This window comes from Pelophylax lessonae (assembly GCF_965119305.1).
Source record: "Pelophylax lessonae genome assembly, chromosome: 1".
In the NCBI taxonomy this organism is placed as follows: Eukaryota; Metazoa; Chordata; class Amphibia; order Anura; family Ranidae; genus Pelophylax; species Pelophylax lessonae.
Window position 1 is genome coordinate 317685829 of NC_138768.1, and position 23400 is coordinate 317709228.

The 23400-nt window shown below is 47.6% G+C and overlaps 1 protein-coding gene across 2 annotated transcripts in view; it reads left to right on the forward strand.

The window, feature by feature from the left end:
• The window catches only part of CHD8 (chromodomain helicase DNA binding protein 8), a 203247-nt gene that overhangs the window by 139329 nt on the left and 40518 nt on the right, over positions 1 to 23400 (forward strand). For both annotated transcript variants that reach the window (XM_082243977.1, XM_082243978.1), the window contains exons 22-26: positions 1724 to 1917; positions 2001 to 2200; positions 2311 to 2467; positions 12811 to 12900; positions 20197 to 20300. In XM_082243977.1, coding sequence (XP_082100103.1) covers positions 1724 to 1917; positions 2001 to 2200; positions 2311 to 2467; positions 12811 to 12900; positions 20197 to 20300 — 745 coding nt within the window. The remainder of the gene's footprint in view (positions 1 to 1723; positions 1918 to 2000; positions 2201 to 2310; positions 2468 to 12810; positions 12901 to 20196; positions 20301 to 23400) is intronic.

Consider the following 23400-nt stretch of genomic DNA (forward strand, 5'->3'; position numbering starts at 1 on the left):
TTTTTCCATTTTTTTTTTTTTTAACACGTTTTTAGGAGGTGCCTGTTGTCATGCAGGAGAAACCAGTGTAAATGCATAAAACACGCACGCACTGTATTTGTAATGCGTTTCATTAAAGTCTATGGAACCAAAAACTGTTGTTTTACTTTACAGCCACTCTTGTGGAGGGATCTGGGGGTCTAAAAGACCCCAAACCCTTCCTCTGCTCTTAAAAGCATTCAAAACGCCAAGTTTGGCTGTTTTGAATGCTGTAATTTTTTTTAATCTGGTGCCAGACAGTACCTGGAAGTGATGTCACTCATGACATCACTCCCGGGTTTTCGCATGGATACCCGATCAGAGCTGAATTGGCTTTGATCGGGTCTTCGGCGGCAGTGCAGGCTGGTTGTCCGGGTCTCCCGGTGGGACCGGAGACCTGGGCGAGCCGCGGAAGGGGGGGGGGGGGGGGAGACATACCCTCCTGCTCCTGCTCCTTGTAATGACAGCCGAGCGACTTCTCAGCCGCATCGGTTGTCATTACAAGACAGCTGACCGACGGCTATGGAGGCCGGTACCGGGGTGATGCCTCTAGTTGCAGGCATTACTCCGGTACAAGCACTTTTCTGAAATATCGGTCACCTTGGTGTCCGATTCCGCTATATCGGGGAAAGTGCATATCGGTCCTCGATATATCGGCTTTGCTGATAATCGGTCGATCTCTACCAAAAACGCAACCTGCTGCAGGAAAAGTCCCTGACCCTTTCCAAAAAAACGCACCGGTGGAAAACGCACAGATGTGAACGTGACCTATAGGAAACCATGTTAAATGGACTGTATTTGTTTCTGCAAAACTGAAACCGCACTGAAAAATGCGTAGGTGTGAACCACATCTTTAAGTTGCTATTTCTGGTTGTGTCTTCACACCTTGCAATGTGGTTCATGGTATCGGGTATTACCTGAAGTTGACTGCTGCGATTTTTCAGTCTGATTTTCATTTTTGTGCTTCCTGAAGGCCCAAGGAAGGGTCATGCATCTTCCAAATATACCAGCTGCTGCTGCTCGAGGTTCTAACCTATTCTGATTTAGTTCTTTTGGGCCTGTTGGCTTGTTGGTGTATTTTCTACCCCTTATATTCAGTGTTTTGGGACAACCCTATCATATTGGATGTGAAGATACTGTGTCCTGGGATGTGCCATTAACAAAATGGGAATCTTGATTTACCTGTAAAACTGTTTTCTTGGAGTATATTACAGGACACAGGGATCCCACCCCTCTGCCTTTGGGGTTTCTGGCTAAACCCTGCGTAGCACAAAGGTGTTATGCCTAGAAGGGGATTTTATTTTTTTAACCAGTGTCCAGTCACCTGAAGGTGGCAGCATAGCCTTTTTGTAAAAGAGTTGAAGAATCCCTGTGTCCTGTCATGCACTGCAAAGAAAATTATTTTACAAGTAAACCTAAAATGTAATGTAATCTTCATAACATCTCACTGTGCATGGAAAAGAGTACAGGGAGCTTTAAGCACACAGGATTTTTGGCAGTCAACAGGTGTTCTTTACACTTATTGGACAAATAAAACAAAATACTTTCATTAGTGTATTTAGCAGAAAACAAAAAAAGTTCTCATTAGGGTTTACATACACTTTGAAAAGCCATAAATGTTTTTTTGAGTTATGGTTTTGAATTGAAATAATGAGAAGCCTGCGGAAACAGTGAGTAATTAATTTGGTTGTTCTCTTTCTTAAAGGACACACTGGTGATAGACACACCCCGTATCAGGAAACAGACACGGCACTTCAGTAATAAGGATGATGACATGGTAGAGTTTTCTGATCTAGAAAGTGATGATGACGACCGCCCACGGGCCCGACGGCAGGAACGCAAAAATGGTTATGGCCGTACAGACTGCTTTAGAGTAGAGAAGCACCTTCTTGTCTATGGGTGAGAAACTACTCTGGAGAAGTGTTGTAAGTTTGTTCTAAAATTCTGTTGAATAATATTTTAAATTGCCCAATCTTTATTAGGTGGGGTCGGTGGCGTGACATATTAAACCATGGTCGCTTCAAACGAGGTATGACAGAACGGGATGTGGAGAAAATCTGCCGAGCTATCTTAGTTTATTGTCTATTGCACTATCGGGGGGATGAGAACATTAAAAGCTTTATTTGGGATCTGATCAGTCCCGCAGAGAATGGAAAAACCAAGCAGCTGCAGAACCACTCAGGTAATTCTGATACTGCTTGTGCAATCACTAATTTCACAAATGACTGCTTGTTCCAAAGATTTGTTAATGTACAGGGTCATTATGGTGTTGTTTTTTTTTTTTTCTGTTAGGTCTTTCTATACCTGTACCTCGTGGACGCAAGGGCAAAAAAGTAAAATCTCAGAGCAGCTTTGATATTCACAAAGCAGAATGGATTCGGAAGTACAACCCTGACACTCTGTTTCAAGATGAGGGCTACAAGAAGCATTTAAAGCACCAGTGCAACAAGTAAGATGTTTAAAGCCTTTACACAGAGAACTCAGCATTGCAAACTAATGATCAGGTTATTTTGATCCATTTATACAACCTGAACATTTGGTGTTTAAAGGCCAAATTCACTTTTTTTAGGAAAACCATAAATGCACATTTTTTTGCATAGAGAAAATAAACTGGAACCTGCAAAGCATTGCAACCGCTATCAGCAGGGCTTCACACAGCCCCGCCCATTTTAAATGTGACAGTGACTGTGGAGGAAGGGGCGTATGCTTAGAGGGTGAAGGGCAGGTGCTCGAGGGGTGGGAAATGGTGGGCTGGAACATGTTCCACCCTAAATACAGGTGTAACCTGTTCTAAAGGTGAACTTTTTCAATTTTTTTTTTTGCCTATTAGACATTGATATCAGATGCTGGTTTATCTTTGTTTTCTTCTGCATCATTAATCCTTAAATCCAATCTCCACAATGTCATGGCCAGATCATTTACACTCCATATATGGGAAAAATAGTTGTGCTTAAAGTTGAAGTCCAGGTAGATTTAAAAGGCCAAACGCTGAGGGTCAGTTTACACCATAGAAATGCAGTCTGGATGCGTTCTGGATGCTTTTCTACATACTAATTTTTGGTGCATTTTTGATGCAGTCCAGTGCATTTTTTCCCCTCTTTTTTTTTTTTTTCTTAACCTTAAATAAGGACATTTGTGTTCCAGTGCGTTTTGGATTCATTTTACCGCATTCCATTACAGTACAGTGCAGAAAAAATGCAGCATGTTCTACTTTTTTTTTTTTTACTGGAACGCACTTGAACGAACCATACTGGTGTGAACTATGCCGTTGAAAACCATATAATCTACTATCCATGCATTTTTGATGCAGAAAAAAAGGCACTGTACTGCATGTGGTGTGAACTGGTGCTGAATGCAACTTAGTTTTCATTAAAACGTAATCCTTGTTTAAATGTTACTAGTGTAATTACCTGAATCTGATTTGTTATTATATGCTACATTTGTACTGCAGCAATCAGACTGGAAGAAGGTAGGGACAGTGCTGGAAGCCAGGCAGGTGTGTTTCATTCAGATATATTGATAAAGATCATGGCGTTCCGTGGAGAGAGTAGAAATAGGAATTTATCTATCTGCTGCTGCTGTTCTTTTGCTACTAATTCACACACTGATGGTGGAGAGGAGACGCCATGGAGTTCCTTAACTGTGGTGTCATCCACATGGCTGTTCTGTGTGGCAGGCCTGTGGAATGGAGGAACGGGATTTCCATAAATACGCATAAATACAAATTCTTTGTCAGGTAAAACCTCTCCCTTCTATATATTTCATATGTGTATTTAGTGATTTGTTTGAAAGAGTTCCTTTTAGAGATTGTTATGCAACTTACCCTGCCTGTGTATAACTAAGCTGAGTAGACTTAAAGTGGTTAATCCACACTGCAAAGTTTAAATAATCCTCTTTTTTTTCCTAATGCTAGGTGCTCCTGTCACTGTGCTTTTATGGAAAAAAAAAAATGCTGGCTTTACCCGATTTCAGAGTGCCAAACAGCCATCACGTGACCCACTGCCTCTCTCCTCTCCCTGCCTAACAGCTGCAGCGGTTGGGGCTGAGTTTCTGGAGAGGAGGGAGCCAGCCGGTCACATGATGGCCGAGCGGTGCTCTTAAATCGGGTAAAGCCAGTATTTTTTATAAAACAGTGACAGGAGTACCTAGCATTAGGAAAAAAAAAAGGATTTTTTCTGTCGCTCATTGACAGACGTAGTCCTCTTTGATTCACATCAATTGGTTTATGTTGCCTCCGCAGGAGTAGGACTAGGCGGCAGTCCCAGAGGGTATATCCTCCCTCTCTCTGCTACAGGGAATCAGTTTTTTTCTGTCTAGTCAGGAGTAAGGACCTAAGTTCCTTGCTGGGATCTCTGGTCCTGGCAAGATTTTTTTTTAGAAAAAATATTTTTTTAGGTAGTTTCTCCAGGATCTGGGCGACGGGCTGGATGTTGAGATCCAGTGGTCACCCCAGCCGGCCTACGAGCGCGCGCAGACCATTGCATTGCGCTTGGTCGGCCGCGACACATTCAAGTAAGTATGCGGCGACGGGCTGGATGTTGAGATCCAGTGGTCACCCCGGTTCAGCCTACGAGCGCGTGCAGACCAGAGCTCCGCGCTGGGTCGGCCGCGACAGAGTCCCATTGGAGGGACTGACCTTGCGAGTTAAAAGGTCTCGCTTGGACGCCAGGAACCAGAGAGTCAAGGCGTCCGGAGTGGTCAACAACCCCCCACCCCGGTGGAGAGGGTATTGTGAAGAGAGGGTGCCTGTCGGTTCGGTATGGTGAGTAAATGTTTCCCTTTCCTCGTTATGAGGCATTTTGGAATACGGGCCCCTCCATACATGGTCAGAGTCTTTCTGACACTAAAAGTCCCCCGTGTAATACAGAATGTGTTCGGTGGGCAAGCGGACTTGGTTTGGGAGCTTACACTCTACCCAGCAGACTGCAGTATTACAGCAGGCATAGGAGGTATAATCCTACCTTGATTGTAGTGGACCTCCTGCAGGTCGATAAACCGCCATTAGCGTGGTATGCAGGTGGATGTGCTGGGAAAACGCTATTCCGGCAATCCGCCGCCATTTTGCTGTAGACCAGGTACTCGAGCGTCCGCAGGTCACGCCGGCCGCCATTTTTTTGGAGTCTATTGTCTCCCGTATGGGGGCGGCCATGTTTGAAGAGCCCAGCTAACCTCGAGGAGAGCTGGGAACGCCGGAAGGCGTACACAGGGAGCGGAGCCACTTCCTTCTACCTGGGAAAACGAGCACAGTTCTTCCCAGTCTGTAAGAGACAAACGCTGACTGCAGTTGTTAGGAAACTTCTCTGCATCGGGTGGTGAGCCTTGGGGGTCCCTCTCTTTCTCTGTGGGGGACAAGAAGCAGGTACACTGAGGGGCGCTATTGCGCTAGGGGGATACAGATAAAAAAAAAAAAAAAAAAAGTTTTTTTCTGGCAAAGTGTCCTGGGTTAACATGGACCCTGCCACTCATGTATCTCCACCTGATCCCCTCGAGGTGTCTGCAGGATCCTCCAGCACCCCGCTTACGATTGAATCATTGTCAGCTATTATGGAGACCTTTGTGTCCCGGGTGGAAGTGGCTTGTCAGGGACAGGGCGCAAGAAAGCGACCCCCGCCTAACCCCATTTTATCTGAAACTTCGGATTCAGAATCTGAGCCTATTTCTGCAGTTGCAGGTACCTCATCTGGGATTGGTGTCTCGGGTACTGTCTCTTCAGACAGTGAGGAGGATGTTTCGGCATCAGCCATAGCCCGAGAGGAAGCGTTGGTAAACGCACTCATTGTATCTGTTCAAGAAACCTTAAGATTACAGGGTACTCCGTCGGAAGTAGCTGAGACTGAAATTCCCTTTGGGACTAAAAAACGCATCAAAGTGGCGAAGGTTTTTCCATTGCCCAAATGTTTTGGCAATCCGATCAAAGAAGAATGGAGTCTGCCAAAACGCACTTCTGCTATTTCCAAACGCATTAACAGGCGTTATCCGTTTGAGGAAGCCCTCATTACGAAATGGACAGAACCACCTGTGGTGGATTCACCAATTTCTAGATTAAATAAAGCCACGGTTATTCCATTAGAAGACGCTCCGTCTTTTAAGGATCCGGTGGATCGCAAGATAGAAACTGTGTCTCGCACCATGTTTTCCTTGATTGGATCAGCTTTCAGACCAATAATTGCTATTGGGCTGTTTTCGCAGACTGTAACTGAATGGACCAAATGATTACGTCGGGACTTAGAAGAGGTCCCTCAGGCGGTATCAGATTTGTTGGAACAGATGATACAGGGGTTACAGTTTGTGTGTGATGCGGCGTTAGACGCCACTCCATTATTGGCGCGAGCATCAGTTTCAGCAGTGGTTCTCAGGCGTACACTGTGGCTAAAAGGTTGGTTAGCCGACCAAGGTTCCAAAAAAGCATTGGCTAATCTCCCCTTTTTAAGAGAGCGTTTATTTGGAGCCAACTTAGATGAGATCATTAAGGATCTCACGGGAAAAAAAGAGCACCTTTTTTACCGCAAAGTGCGAAGGGTAAAGGACCTCGTCAAAGACGGGGGCCTTCTTTCTCCGCTCATAAAAAATGTTTTCGTCCCGCGGGTGAAAAAATTAAGTCCTCCAAAGCTCCTTCAGGAGGCTTCAGGGGACGTTGGTCGGGCAAGCAAAAGCCCGCCCCTTCCAGACCTGAAGATAAGTCTACTAAAGCCTGAAAGTGCGCCCCCACCCATAACTGGGGTGGGGGGACGTCTTCGCCGGTTCCCGGATCCATGGCTCTCCGAAATCCCGGACAAGTGGGTTTGCGAAGTCATAAGGTCAGGGTACAAGATCGAGTTTCGATCTCTCCCACCGGCGCGATTCTTCCCTTCCAATATCCGACTATCCCCGGATCGTTTAGAAGATCTGCGGAGAGCAGTCACGGATTTACTACAACAAGGAGTGGTAGTCCACGTTCCTTGGACAGAACGTTTTCAAGGGTTTTATTCAAACCTATTTACAATACCCAGGAAAGAGGGCAAAGTGCGTCCAATCCTGGACTTAAGGGCACTCAATTCCTTTGTCAACATAAGAAAATTCAAGTTGGAATCCATTCGCACAGTAGCGGCCTCCCTGCATTCAGGGGATGTCCTAGCGTCCATAGACATCAAGGACGCCTATCTTCACATTCCCATTTACGCAGGACATCAGCGGTTTCTACGTTTTTCCGTAGAAGAGAACCACTGCCAGTTTGCGGCGTTACCTTTCGGTCTCGCCACGGCTCCTCGGGTCTTCACGAAGGTGTTGGCCCCAATGTTGGCACTACTGCGCCAAAGAGGCATATCGATTCTAGGTTACCTAGACGATCTCCTGCTTCATGCAGAGTCTCCACAGACCCTGCTACAAAACCTAGAGATTACTATGATTTCTTTACAGGAATTCGGGTGGCTGGTGAACCAGCAAAAGTCATTTCTGGTTCCCACCCGGAGGCTCGAATATCTGGGTCTAATTCTAGACACATTCAGGACAAGAGTTTTCCTTCCGGTAGGGAAACTCCGGAAGATTCAATCAGCAGTCCAGTTGTTACTATCCAACAGCTGGTCTTCTCTTCGGACTTGCATGAGGGTTCTGGGGTTGATGGTGGCTTCCTTCGAAGCAGTCCCATTTGCCCAGTCCCATACCCGAATTCTTCAGGAAGAGATTCTTCTCAAATGGAATCGGAATCCGGAATCCCTGGACAATCGGATCTGATTGAGCAAACAGACCAGAGAGTCTCTGGTCTGGTGGCTTCGGTCTCCGATGCTCAGCCAGGGAAAGTCATTTCTGCCAATATATTGGACGATAGTGACCACGGACGCCAGTCTATCCGGATGGGGAGGAATTCTCGGTCAGTTATCCGTCCAGGGACTTTGGTCCCCGGAAGAATCCAGGTTACCGATAAATGTATTGGAACTGAGAGCGATCAGACTTTGTCTGATTCACTGGACCGAGCAGCTCCAGGGCAGCCCGGTTCGGATCCAGTCGGACAACGCCACGGCTGTGGCTTATGTCAATCACCAAGGGGGCACCAAGAGTGTCCGGGCGGCCAAGGAAGTGGCTTGCATTCTTCGCTGGGCGGAACGGTTTGTTCCAGCTATCTCTGTGGTGTTCATTCCGGGGGTGGAGAATTGGCAGGCAGATTATCTCAGCCGTCAGACTCTGGATCAGGGGGAATGGTCCCTCCATCCAGAAGTTTTCCACCAGTTGTGCCTACGTTGGGGCACCCCGGATGTGGATCTGTTGGCATCACGATTCAACAGAAAAGTACAGAGATTTGTGGCTCGCTCCCGCGATCCTCTAGCAGAGACCGCAGACGCACTGGTCGCCCCGTGGGGGCAATACCAGCTAATGTATGCCTTCCCTCCTCTCGGGTTACTGCCAAGACTTCTTCGCAGGATAGAGGGGGAAGGAATTCCAGTAATCCTGGTAGCTCCGGACTGGCCTCGCCGAGCTTGGTACGCCGACTTGGTCAGACTGGTGGCGGACGTCCCGTGGCGACTTCCTCTCAGGGAGGACCTACTGTCTCAGGGACCGATCTTCCATCCTGCTTTACGATCGCTGGCTTTAACGGCCTGGCTATTGAGACCCAGGTGCTGAAGGACAAGGGATTGTCGGCTTCAGTTATTCCTACTCTAGTTAAAGCAAGGAAAGCGACTTCCAGAAAGATTTATCATCGCACATGGAAGTCCTACATTGCATGGTGTGAACCTCTGGGGTTCCACCCACGTTCTTATTCGGTTAGTCGAATATTGGCTTTTCTGCAACAAGGGGTTGAGCAGAAACTGGCCTTGAGCACTATCAAGGGTCAGGTCTCAGCATTAGCCATCTTCTTTCAGAAACCTTTGGCTACTCATTCCTTGGTGCGGAATTTCATCCAGGGGGTGCGACATCTGGCTCCGCCAGTGCGCGCGCCGTTACCACCCTGGGATCTTAATTTAGTATTGTCGGTTCTTCAGAAACCTCCCTTTGAAGATATTAGGGAGATTCCTTTACCTACGTTGTCCCAGAAGGTGGCCTTCTTGGTGGCTATCACTTCTGCACGCAGGGTGTCAGAACTGGCTGCGTTATCTTGTCGTTCCCCATATCTGGTGGTTCATAGAGATAAGGTGGTTCTTCGTCCGAATCCATCCTTCCTACCAAAAGTGGTTTCAGAATTTCATCTGAATGAAGAAATTGTATTACCTTCCCTGTGTCCTAAGCCCAGTCATCCTCGGGAGTTTGCTTTACACTCCTTGGATGTGGTCCGGGCGATCAGGGTATACTTGAAAACGACAGACTCGTTTCGCAAGACGGATTCACTTTTTGTGGTCCCGGATGGACCCAAAAAGGGGTTGCCTGCATCTGCCGCGACTATTTCCAAATGGATCAGACAGACGGTGGTACAGGCTTATTCTATTAAGGGTCGGGAGCCCCCGTTCCCTGTTAAGGCGCATTCCACTCGGGCACTGAGTGCGTCATGGGCCTTTCGCCATCAGGCGTCAGTGGTCCAGGTGTGCAAGGCGGCTACCTGGTCGTCGGTGCATACCTTTACAAAACATTATAAAGTTGATGTAATGGCATCGTCTGATGCCTCGTTTGGCCGCAAGGTTTTGCAGGCCGCAATTTGAGGAGACCAGTGGTCTACCTCGAGGCTTTTTTTCCGTTGGAATTTTTATTTGAGTCTCATTCTTTGTTTATAATGAGCCTTTAAAACTTCTAGTTGGCACCGATTGGGCCTTCTAGATTGGATTTTGATTTCTGTCAATCCCACCCCTCATTTGTGGCACTGCTTCTGGATGTCCCAATTGATGTGAATCAAAGAGGACTACGTCTGTCAATGAGCGACAGAGAAAATTGGATTTTTGTAAGATCTTACCGTAAAATCCTTTTCTCTTAGCTCATTGACAGACGTAGTACCCGCCCCTCTATCATTGAGTTGGGTTGGGTTAAATTCTCTGTTACTGCTTTATAACAGAACTGATTCCCTGTAGCAGAGAGAGGGAGGATATACCCTCTGGGACTGCCCCTAGGGTGGAGCCAGAACGTTTTTTCTTTCTGCCTAGTCCTACTCCTGCGGAGGCAACATAACCCAATTGATGTGAATCAAAGAGGACTACGTCTGTCAATGAGCTAAGAGAAAAGGATTTTACGGTAAGATCTTACAAAAATCCAATTATTTAAGATATTAAAAGGTTTTTTTTAGCACCAGGAGGGGAGGGGGCGGGCACCCGACACAGGAGCAGGGAGGGGGGAGGAGGACAGAGGACGACAAGAGAGCTGCGGCTGACGGAGGCAGGGAATGGGATACTAATGGCCTTTGGAAGAAAATTGCCAAGACTGAAACCCTACCCTTGATAGTACTCGAGGCCAATTTTTGATCAACTCCCCATTGAAGGAAGGCTGTGGTTGACGGAGGCACGTAAACTGACCACGGTGTCAGGGCTCAGCAGCCATGATATTCCGTGGTCAGTTTACGGAGGGAGGGTATAGCCGGCAGGACCAGCCAGGTATTTTAGGTGATACAGGGGGCCAAATTACACAGCACAAGCCCTGTGCTGTGTAACACACTTTAAATTATCAGGATCTTTATTTTTTCGGGTGTAACAAACGCTTTTAAGTGTTTATTAACCTAAAAAAAAAAAAAAGGTTGGATCCTGTTCCTTTAAAGCATGTTATACAGCACAGTGCTTGTGTTGTGTCATTTGGCCCCCTGTAACACCTGAAATACCTGGCTGATCCTGCCGGCTATACCCTCCCTCCGTAAACTGACCACGTTATATCATAGCTGCTGAGCCCTGACACCGTGGTCAGTTTACATGCCTCCGTCATCCACAGCCTTCCTTCAACTGGGAATTTATCAGAAATTGGCCTTGAGTACTATCAAGGGTCAGGTTTTAGCCTTGGCAATTTTCTTCCAAAAGCCATTAGTATCCCATTCCCTGGTGCGTAGCTTTATCCAGGGGGTGCAACACTTGGCACCTCCGGTGCAACCTTGGGACCTTAATTTGATGCTGTCGGTTCTCCAAAAACCTTCCTTTAAAAATATTCAGGAGATTCCCCTGCTTGCCTTAATTCAGAAGGTGGCCTTCTTGGTGGCTATTACTTCTGCACACACAGTGTCAGAACTGGCCTGCTGTTCTACCTATCTGTTGTTTCATAGGGATAAAGTGGTGCTTCATCCAGATCCGTCCTTCCTTCCAAAGGTGGTTTCCAGTTTCCACTTAAATTTGTGCTACCCTCCTTGTGTACTAAGCCTAAACATCCTAAGAAAATTGCACTGCATACTTTGGATGTGGTTCGGGCAGTCAGGGTGTACTTGGCGACTACTGCATCTTTTCAGGAGTCAGATTCGCTCTTTGTACTCACAGATAGAACAAAGAAAGTGCTGCCTGCATCTGCTGCCACTATTTCCATATGGATTAGATGGACGGTTGTGCAGGCTTATTCAATTAAGGGTCCGGTTCCACCTTTCCCTGTTAAGGCGCATTCTTCTCAGGCACTTAGTGCTTCCTGGGCCTTTTGCCATCAGGCATCTGTGGTTCAGGTTTGCAAGGCGGCTACCTGATCATCTGTTCATACCTTCACAAAGTTTTATAAGGTGGATGTGCTGGCATCTGCAGATGCCTCCTTTGGCCGCAAAGTTTTGCAGGCTGCCGTTTTAGTCTCCCTTGAAGGTGTTTAATGTTTTTCAGGTGGGTCTCATCTTGTTGTGATGAGTTCGATGTTGCCTGGTTGGCAATGGTTCAGCCTTGGGGAATTATTTTCTGCTGTTCCCACCCCTCATATTTTATGGTACTGCTTTGGGACGTCCCTACTGTTAAGAGCAGAGACTGCGTCCGTCAATGAACGATAGAGAAAATTTCATTTTTGTCTTACCATAAAATCCTTTTCTGTGAAGTTCATTGACGGGCACAGTACCCGCCCCTCTTTTTTTGAAGTTGGGTTGGTATTGTTTTCCCTGACACTGCTTTGTTACAAAACTGACATCCTTTAGCAGAGGGAGGGAGTATACCTCCTGGGACTGCCCATAGGTGTAGGCAGAACTTTTTTTTTCTGCCTAGTGTGTCCTACTCCTGTAGGGGGCAGTATAACCCTACTGTTAAGAACACATACTGTGTTCGTCAACGAACTTCAGAGAAAAGGATTTTACGTAAAGACAAAAATCCAATTATTTTAAAGGGCCGATCGGCGGCCACGGCAAATTTTGTTTAGAAACACATACTGTGGGGCACAGCATTTATTACAACACAGGGGATAGTTGTAATAACAATAAGTGGGTAACAACCACTTTAAAGTAGAACTATAGGTAAAGTGTTTTATTCATTTTGAATAGAGTAAGGGAAGGTTTATAGCCCCTGTGAACATTTTGTTTTTGCTATTTTTGCCCCATTGCAGATATTTCCCTCCGCTTCCTGTCCCGTAGCCAAACAGGAAGTGTGAGGAAATCCTTGTAAATGAAAGAAATTCCTGGGGAAACCCCCAGGTCACCAGGACTAATTTCCCATCTATTACTTTTTGGAGGACAACCCAAAATTTGGGATTTTCTTTCACTTTCAATGATAATGGCGAACAGGACAAGTAAAGAAGGTAAATCTCCTTAATGATGGCACAGACGGCTATAAAAAATGACAATGGTTCTAATCCCTCTCCACAAAATTTTTTTTTGATTTTTTAGTTACTTTGTTGAATTACCTGTACATTCTTAAATCTCCTTAAAAATTGTTTGCTAGATCTCATCATACTTGGGATATGTTTATTTGCATGGTTGAAGCGTGTGAAATGTTGGCTTACAGCTTTTCATTTGTGCCTTCCTAGGGTTCTGCTGCGTGTTCGAATGTTATATTATCTCCGCCAGGAAGTGATTGGAGGCCATGCAATAAAGGTGCTCGGTGGAGTTGATGCTAAGTACGTTTACTCTTTTAAATAAAATAGTTTAGGGCCCCTTTCACACATGTGGGCCGTTTATTCATTTTGACATGACTGATCTGATGAAATTAAGTATTCATCAGTTTTTCATCAGTTTTTTTTTTTTTTTTTTTTTTTTTTACATCCATTACCAATGCAAAAACGGATGAAAAACTGACCATTTGTCAATTGACATCCATTTTTTGTCCGCTCCATTTTCTTAACCTCCCTGGCGGTATGATTATGTCAGGAATTACATACCAAAAGCGGTACAATTTTTTTTCATGGAAATGTGGCGTTATGTATTATAGGCCTACAATTCTTAGTAATTACTGACTTAAACCTGACCAAAACAAGAGTCTAGTAGACATCCCAGATGTGATAAATTTGAAACACAAACGCATGAATTATAATCGAATCAATAATATAATTATTTTTTTTTTAAATCAAAACAACTTTATTGTGTACTGAAACAAAACAGGAGATATACAACAAGAAATGGCTGCGAAATAAACAATATAGAACAAACCAGTCCGTAAATCTTGACGGTCAATGCCAGCTCATGAGAGTACATAGCAATTAGTAGAACAATGTACACAGATAAGCGACAAATTTACACACAGTGCATTAGGAATTACGATGTACAAGTAGTGGAAGAATTGAGCCACTTATCCCACACCTTATGGTATTTCCCCGGGCAACCTCTGTTAACGTAAATAAGTTTTTTATAGGGGAGAGTGCTATTGATCTCGCTAATCCACGCCGCCAAGGTAGGCACCGCCTGCTGGATCCAATTCCTGGCCAGCAATTTACGGGCCTGGAACAGGGTCTCCTGCAAGAACTGAGCCATGTGTTTGTTAATCTCAACATCTGGAAGGAGTCCCAGTAAACCTAATCTAGGGTCGAGTGTCACAGGCGCGCCCATCTGATCGTGGAGGAACTGGACCACTTGGGCCCAGAACCCACGTACGCGCGGACATTGCCACAGCAGATGGTCGAATGTGCCAGTCGACAGCAGACACTTGGGGCAATGAGACGCCTGGGTAGGTCGAAATTTAGCCATGCGTACAGGGGTAAGGTATGCACGGTGAAGGATACATACATGAGTAAAGAGATCTGACATTTTAGGGGAAGCACACTTAGTGCCCATCAGTATATCCTCCCAGTCCTCATCCAGGACCTCTCCCAACAAATGTTCCCATTTGGGTTTCAACGCATACGCGGTCTTGGTGGCCGCAGGCGTAAGCAACATTTCGTACAGAAGGGCAATCAGCTTGCAGTGGTCCGCACCCATGAGGACCCTAGTCAGGTCTAAGGGTTCCACCATCGGAGAGTCCACCGGGAACTGGGCCCGCAGCGCGTGACCGAGCTGCATGTATCGAAAGTACATATGGGGTGGGAGGGCAAACTCCTGCTTAAGTTGGCTGTACGTCTTCACTGCTCCCCGGTGCAATACGTGGGAGAGCAGGAAGACTCCTCTAGAGATCCAGACACTGGGATCAGGTATCTGTAGAAGTTCTGGTAGAAATTTATTAAACCACAGCGGCGTATCAGCGTGCAAGGCCTCACAGCCCATCTTCTGCGTCGCCAGGTCCCAGACACGTCTATAGTTATGCAAGAGACTCCCACGCGGGGAGGACCTGTGGGATCCCTTCACCCCCCGAAGGAGGTCACAGAATGGGTGGGGAACCGGGAAGCCAGAGTCCGCACAGACCAAAAGACGGCACCTCAGATTGTCCTGTTTGTCCAAGTGGTAGAAATGGGATAGCTGAGCTGACAAATAATACAGGGGAAGATCGGGGACTGCGAGACCGCCCAACGAGGTCGGGAGGCGGATCGTACGCGATGACAATTTGCGCCTCGCCGATCCCCAAATAAACGAGTTCCAGAGGGCCTCGAGGACCTTAAAGTAGCGAAGCGGTATATAGACCGGGCAATGCCACATAACATACAATATTTTAGGGAGCAGAATCATCTTGAGGAGACCTATCCGCCCCATCACCCCCAGCGGGAGCTTAGCCCACGCCTGAAGTTTAGCCTTGAACAGGGATATAACCGGTTCAATATTAAGGGAAACGTATTCCGAAAGATCCCGAGATATATGCACACCCAGGTATTTAATCGCGCTGTCACGTCGAAGGGGTAAGGAGGCCTGGGCAAAGGTAGGGGGAGAGACATCCATGGGAAGAATCTGGGACTTGTCCCAATTGATACGTAGGCCAGAGAACTTGCCGAAGTGCTCGATGACCTGCAGGGCCGAAGCCAGGGAAGGACCAGCATCCGATAAGTACAGGAGCATATCTTCAGCATACAGACTAACCGTCACCACCAGTGGACCAGCACGAAGCCCCTCAATACCCGGATGGGATCGAAGAGCCTCCGCCAATGGTTCCACCGCCAAGGCATAGAGTAGAGGAGAGATGGGGCACCCCTGATGGGTGCCTCTCGAGAGAGGAAACCCGTCCGAGGTCCAGCCATTCGCCAGAACTCGTGCCCGAGGGGCATCGTAGAGGATAGTCAACCACCTGATGAATCGCGGGCCAAAGATACGTAGACAATGCCATAGGTAATTCCATTCGACAGAATCAAAGGCCTTGGCCGCGTCAAGCGAGACCACCACCCGAGCCCCCAGCTGAGCATGCGAGGCCTGCAAATTCATAAAGAGGCGTCTAGTGTTATAGGCAGTGTTTTTTGTAGTCATGAAGCCCGTCTGATCAGGGTGAATCAGCGTCAGGATAACCTTATTTAGACGAATGGCCAAAACTTTAGCAAGGATTTTCACATCAGTCTGTAAGAGGGAAATGGGTCTATACGACTCAGGTTGGAGAAGGTCCTTCCCAGGCTTTGGGAGCAAAACGATGAGGGCCTCGCGCATAGAGTCAGGAAGGGCAGCGTCCTTGAAAATAGATCGATAAAGGGTCACCAATCTAGGAACAAGGGTAGACGAAAATTGTGCATAGAATTCCACGGGGAGCCCGTCCACGCCCGGAGCTTTGCAACGAGCAAAACTAGCAATAGCCACCTGCACCTCCTTGGCGGAGATAGGGGCCTCAAGGGCCTCCACCTGAGCCGCCGACAACTGAGGGAGGGACAGGTCAGCCAGCAGCCCATCCAGCTCTGGGGCCTCGTACGCTACCTTAGAGGAATAGGTGTCACGAAAAAACGACGCAAACATGCCGGCAACCTTGGCAGCGTCAGTAACTAGGGATCCGTCCGGACCCGCTAGGAAAATGACCACCGGAGGGCAGGCATCCAGGTGTGCCAAGTGTGCCAAAAGCCTACCCGGGCGTTCTCCCTGTTCGAATATCCGCTGTTTGGCGAAAAATAATTTATGCCTAGCCCTTTCATAACTAAGCTGTTCGGCAACCCGCGTCTGCAATTTAAGGCTAGCGAGCGCATCCGGAGTCGGTGCAAGAGCATACTGGTCCTCCATAGAGGCCAAGTCCTCCAGCACCTGGGCGTACGAAGCTCTAGAGTGACGTTTGAAAGTGGAAATGGCATGGGAAAGTTTCAGCCTCACATGGGATTTGAACGCATCCCACACCGTCAGGACATCCGAGGTACCGTCATTAGTCGCGAAGAATGAGTCCCACTCAGCGTCTAGAGATTCAGTGTCTGGGATTAGGCCGAGCCAAAACGGGTTAAGCCGCCAGTTACTGCGCGGTGGCCGGGACAAAACATCCAGGACCACCCAGTAAGGGGCGTGGTCAGACAGGATACGCGGGCAAAAGCCCGCCGCCTGCAGCTGAGGAGCAAGCTGTGGGGAAATAAAGATGTAATCAATGCTAGACATGGTGGCATGAGCCGCTGAGAAGCAGGAGTAAGCCCTCTTAGTAGGATACAGGTGGCGCTAGGTGTCAATCAGCGAGAACTGTGACATTACCCGACCAAAACGGGTCAGACCACTCGAAGGCCGTGCAGGGGGAGTTGAACTCACCCTATCCAGCTCGGGGTCAATGGTCATGTTAAAATCACCCAGCCATATAACAGGCACAGAAGGGTGGCGTGCAATAAAATCTAAACCGGCCCCGAGGATAGCCCCAGTAAATGGGGGGGGGGGGGGGCACATAGTAGGCCAACAACCAGATAGGAGATCCCGCCAGTGTAGCATGTAGAAGAACATAACGACCCTGAGGGTCGGTCTCCACCGAACAAATGGCAAAGGGGAGGGACTTAGCAACTAGTACGGAGACTCCACAGGAGTAGGAACTGTATGTGGCATGATAGGTCCAACCCATCCAGGGCTTCCGTAGAGCACGAACCAGGGAGCCAGTGGCATGGGTTTCAGTTAAAACCGCAATATCTGCAGCTTGGGCCTTCAAAAAAGTAAAGAGAGCCGTACGTTTGATTTTGTCCCTAGTGCCACGAACATTCCAAACTAGCAATTTCAATGGGGCCATGGAGGTAGGTGAAAAAATGGCATAAGGATATAGAATGTCAGTGGAGACCGAGCCTGCAGAGAGGTACAGACGGAGATATGGCATGAAAACACAGGAAAATGGCAGCATCGCAATATCATGATGAACAGCACACAATAAACATTCTGTAAATAAACAACCCTAACCCACCCAGCTCTACACCGACCCCAACTTGTGCGAGCATACATCCCCGAACAGGAAAACCCAACAGTACCCATATTGAAGCAGGGGGAGCACCAGCTGCAGCGGAGACCCCGGAGGGGCCCGCACGCAGACAGCCAGGGCATCAGGCATAGCATAGCGATAAACACAATCATAGTTGCAACATGGGCATAGTGTAACAAGGGGGCAAACATTCTCTGAAGAACAAGAGAGTTCCCGTAGTAGTGCCAGCAAGCAGCCCCCACGAGACAGGACATCTGGGGGGCCGAGCTGGCAGAGCAAAGCGAAGGGAGAGCACACGGCAGTCTGTAAAAAAATTTCAACGTTGCATATGGTGAGTAAACGGTGTCCAGAACAGGGGGAGAAGGAAAAAAGGGGGGGGGGGACAGGGTGTCACAAAAGAGAGCAGATCCGCAGCAGTTCCTCACATCTCGAACAGGGATGGACGGATCAGGGTCAACAGTGACGGAGAGGCAATGCAAAGTTCAGGTGACACACAGGGCAAACGGGCAGCAAGGTGGGCACAGCAGGTATGGTGACTGTGGGCAAGAGTGTACTCACGCACTAGGCAGGTCTCAGTCTGTCCAACCATGCCACAGCCTCCTCAGAATCCTCGAAAAAATGCACCCGGTCCTCGCCCACCACGCGGAGCCTGGCAGGGAACAACATAGCGTACTTCAGGTTTTGGGCGCATAGCCTCCGCTTGATATCAGTAAACTTGCCTCTGCGACGCTGGACCTCTGCGGAAAAGTCCGGGAATGCGAGCACCTGGCTGTTGAGGTGGGGAATGTTGCCCTTGTCCCGGGCCAAACGTAAGATGGCATCCTGGTCCCGGTAGTTGAGAAATTTAGCAATGAACACCCTGGCGGGCGCTCCCGGGGGTGGCGGTTTAGATGGCACCCGATTGAGAGAAGGCATCCCGGCCATAGGTGGTCACCAGGAGATCCTCAAGGAAAGTGGCAGGAGAGGCCCCCTCAGCACCCTCAGGCAGGCCCACGAATCGCAAGTTGTTTCGGCGCATACGATTCTCCAGATCGTCCTGCTTAGAGAGCAACTGGGAGATATGTCGTTCAGCTTGGTCGGAGGAGGCCTGCAGGGGGGGGGACCACATCCTCCACGTGGCCCAAGCGGCGCTCGGTCTCGGACACCCGGTCCCGCAGTTTCTGGAAGTCTTGACGGATGAGGGATACATCAATTTTCACTTCCTCGATGCGAGCCGTCAGGGTCGCCTGGCAGGTAGAGATGGCGTCAAGTACTTGTGACAGGTCAGCCGCGGATGCAGCCGGGGCGGAGGACGAGGCCGCGCCATTTTCCAGTGGGGCCTCCTTGTGCCAGAATTTGTCCAGTTTCGCAGCGGCCTCCGACTTCTGCCGGGGGGGGGGGAGACATACCGCCTCGCGATCCGGGAACAGGTAGGAGTCAGGAGTAGGTGAGTTCTGGACTCAGCGATGGAGCAGGATCGTGAAATCAGGATATTGCCGGCGGAGCTCTCGTGCAATGCGACCTACTCCATTGCTCTTCAGGCCACGCCCCCATAATTTTATTATTTAATATATAATATATATAATAAAATTATATTATTGATTAGATTATAGTTCATGCATTATATATATATATGTGTGTGTGTGTGTGTGTGTATATATATATATGTATATAAAATTATATTATTGATTCAATTATAATGCGTTATGTATGTATGTGTGTATATATGTGTATGTGTGTGTATGTATGTATGTATATATATATATATATATATATATATATATATATATATATATATATATATATATATATATATATATATATATATATATAAATAAAATATAAATAAAATATAAAATGTGTTTTGTGCAACGTTTTTTTTTTTTTTTGAATTTCCCTCCCTAGTTCTGCTCCCATGCAGCATTGCTGCTGCAGGGAACGGAACTAGGAAGTCATCACACCGACGGAGGACTGACGAGCGGCGGGACTCTTGGCTGGCGGTCACAGCAATGAGAGATCATCGCTGGATCGCCAGGAGAAGGTAAGAGACACCGCTGCGCTCTCTGCACATCTACCCTGAGCGTGACTCGGGGATACCGATCCTGCACTAAAAAATCCACCCCGAGTCACGCTCGGGATTACCGCCAGGGGGGTTAACGGAAGAAAAATAAAGCTTTGATCAGTTTCAAATAACAAATGACGGATGCAGATGTAAATGGATGATTATCCATTCACATCCGTTTTTTCCATAGATGCATTGATGTCCGTTTTTTCGTCTGTCAACGGATGAATGAAAAACAGACAAACGGACAGCATGTGTTAAAGGGGTCGAAGACTGATGGGGGAAAGCAATCGGTAATAACTTTTAACACAATTAAGCTTTTGGAAAGGCTTGGGAAACGCATATCTACCTTTCTGCAATACATGACAATCCACATTTATTGATTATTTCTTATGGGAACTAAAATTGTCCACTGTGTTATTTTTTTTTTTTTTTTTTTTTATAAATTACAAGATAATTTTGTAAGAGGCTATATATCCTTTTTATAGTTTTGCTGGATTTTTACTTAAAATGTTTTATCTCCATTCCTTATCCTAAAGGACACTTTGGGGTGAATTCAATAAAGCTGCTGCTTCACTTTTTCTGGCATTAATCACTGTTTGCTATGTACTTTTGTTTACTATAAATTCCTTTCTGTGTTAATTTGTGCTCATTTATGAATTCTTATTACAGAGAGATCGACTTATGGGTCCCCCAAATTGATCAAGCTGACTTACCAGCTCTTTGGTGGGACAGAGAGGCTGACAAATCTTTACTTATTGGAGTCTTTAAACATGGTGAGTTTATAGATGTGTGGGAAATAAAAAAAAAAAAAAAAAGTGTGTGTATGTATATATATATATATATATGTGTGTGTGTGTATTGTGTGTGTGTATTGTGTGTGTGTGTGTGTGTGTGTGTGTGTGTGTGTATAATATATATATATGTGTGTGTGTGTGTATTGTGTGTGTGTGTGTGTGTGTGTGTATAATATATATATATATATATGTGTGTGTATGTATGTATGTGTATATATGTATATATATATATATATATATATATATTATACTCGCCTTTATGGCTACAGCATCAGTCCGCTGCTACAACTGTTCCTCGCTGCCTCTAAGCCCAAGAGCTGAGCGATCATGTGACCCCCTGCTCAGGTAGTTCTTGGGGCCGTTCTGAGCACAGAGTGGTGAATGTTATTCACCACTCTCTACTTTGCCCCTTCAGTGCTCACTGGAGCGCCAGGTGGGGTTGCTGACACACTGCAAGGCTGCTCCAGCTGCTGGTTAGGCATCTGGGTAGATACTGACATTATTGTCGAGATACTGTCAGAGAATGGAGCTGCTCTGTGTCATGAGCTGAGAGCGGGCTTTAGTTCGCTCTCGGTTAATTCTGGGTCACAAGTGCAAAAGTAAGTGCACTCCTGTGACCTACATGAGAGAAGTATGACCAAACAAGCTTTGGCCACACTTCTCTTTTTAAAAAATCATTACATATAAACCTTCAGATTAGGAAAATTTAGGAAATATGAGGCTTTAAAGTGTTTCTAACCCTAAAAATCTTTAAGGCTTATATTTTTTTTTTTTTTTTTCACACCAATATGTATTTTTTTTATTCTACTCTTTATGTAGTACATGGTTGATCCTGCCAGTTCCCTACTTCCTGGTTGTAAAATGCGAAGCACCAAAGCCGATCTGAGATGGCCAGTGTGTGTCCCCTCTCATCCTGTTTGGAGTTACAGGCATGCTATTCAAGCGCACAGCATGGCTGCATCTTCTGTAGTCATTTCTCTTTCAGTCATTGACACCGCTCCTAATCTTCATGGCCATTAGGTTATACTGCCCCATACATGAGTAGGACACTAGGCAGAAAAAGAATCAGACTATGCCTATGGGCAGTCCCAGGGGGTATACTCCCTCTCTCTGATTATATTTACTCAGTTTTTTTTTCTGCCTTGTCAGGAGTAAGGACCTAGTTCCTTGCTGGGATCTCTGGCACTGGCATTTTTTTTTCTTTTTAGATAGAAATATTTCTCCTGGTTTATTCCTGTGAGATCTGCAATCAACTGCCAGACTGGGCGACAGGTTGGGTAATCTAGATCCAGTGGTCAACCCAGTCTGGCCAGACCTCAGCTCCACGCTAGGTCAGCCATGACCTAGCCCCACTGAATGGGGGCCTGGCCTGCGAGGTAAACGCCTTGCGAGGCCGATAGCCCCCTCATTTCAATGGAGATGAGGTTCTGTCTGGAGCAGTGCCAGCCTGGTTCCTGTTATGGTGAGTAGCTGTCCCCCCCTCTCCCCCTGAAGGGTTTTTGGGTGGACGTGGACCCCTCCTTGGGACTGTCGGACCTCCAGGTTCCCTCCTCCATCTGGCCTCCCATCCTACCCCCCACTTATGCTGGGGCTGTGTGGGTAATCTGGTCCACATCTTGGGGTTGGGGCAGGGTGCTATGCTGGTGATGTGGGGCGGGGTGCGCCTGCCGGCGACCGAATGATTGGCTGTGCAGGGGGGGGGTTGTACCTGGTGGGGTTCCTGCTTGAGGCCTAGGGATCCCTCCTGGGTCCCTGGGAGCCTCGTGGTGCCACCATTTTGCTTTAGCCTTTGTGTTTCTATGCATGATGGCCATGTTTGTGTAGTCCAGCAGCCATTTTTCAGTGGTTTGTCATTGGAAATCGCAGCGGCCATGACAATGGAGCCCTGAAGATGGTGATTTCGGCGGTGGGAGCCCCTCCCCATCCCCAGTGCGCATTTAATCGGACAACGCCACAGCCGCGGCTTATGTCAACCACGGGGGCACAAAGTGTCCTGGTGGCTCTGGAGGTAGTCGGCATTCTAAGGTGGGCAGAACGGTTCATTACAGCCCTCTCCGCCGTACACATTCTGGGGGGTGGAAAACTGTCAGGCGGATTACCTCAGTCGGCAGGCGTTGGACCTAGGGGAGTGGTGCCTTCATCAAGAGGTGTTTCATCATTTGTGTCTCTGGTGGGGCATCCCCGAGGTGGATCTGTCGGCGTCTCGGCTGAAAAGAGAGCTGCAGAGGTTTGTGGCCCGGTCACGGGACCCTGTGGTGGACGCCGCAGACGTGCTGGTGGGCCCTGTGGGGTCAGTATTATCTGATTTACGCCTTCGCTCCTCTCTAGCTTCTGGCAAGACTTCACTGCAGGATTGAGTCAGAAGAGATTCCAGTCATCTTAATGGCTCCGGACTGGCCCCGCCAGGCTTGGTACGCCGATCTGGTGTGGCTGGTTGCTGACGTTCCTTGGAAGCTTCCTCTCAGGAGAATCTGCTGTCCCAAGGACCAATCTTCCATCTTGCTTTACAGTCGCTGGCTTTGACAGCTTGGCTGTTGAACTCCAGGTTGCTGATGGATAGAAGTTTATCTGAGTCTGCGATTCCAACGCTTTTAAAAGCTAGGAAATCTACTTCTAGGAAGATCTACCATCGTACATGTAGGACGTACATTGCGTGGTGTGAGTCTCTTGAGGTTCATCCTCGCTCCTTCTCAGTGGCTCGGATCTTGACCTTTAACGGGGGGTTGAACAGAAATTGGCCTTGAGTACCATCAAGGGCCAGGTGTCGGCTATGGCGGGCTTTTTCCAATGACCCTTGGCCACACCCCACCTGGTGCGTAATTTTCTTTAGGGGTCCGGCATTTCTTTCCTCCCGTGCGGTCTCCATCGCTGCCTTGGTGCTTTCGGTCCTCCAGAAGCCTCCCTTTGAGAATCTTCGGGAGATTCCCTTGCCTACGCTGTCACAGAAGGTGGCTTTTTCGGTGGCTATCACCTCTGCGTGCAGGGTGTCTGACCTTGCGCCGTTGTCCTGTCCACCTTTTTTGGTGATTCAGAGATAAGGTGGTTCTTCACCCCTATCTGTCGTTCCGCCAAAAAGTTG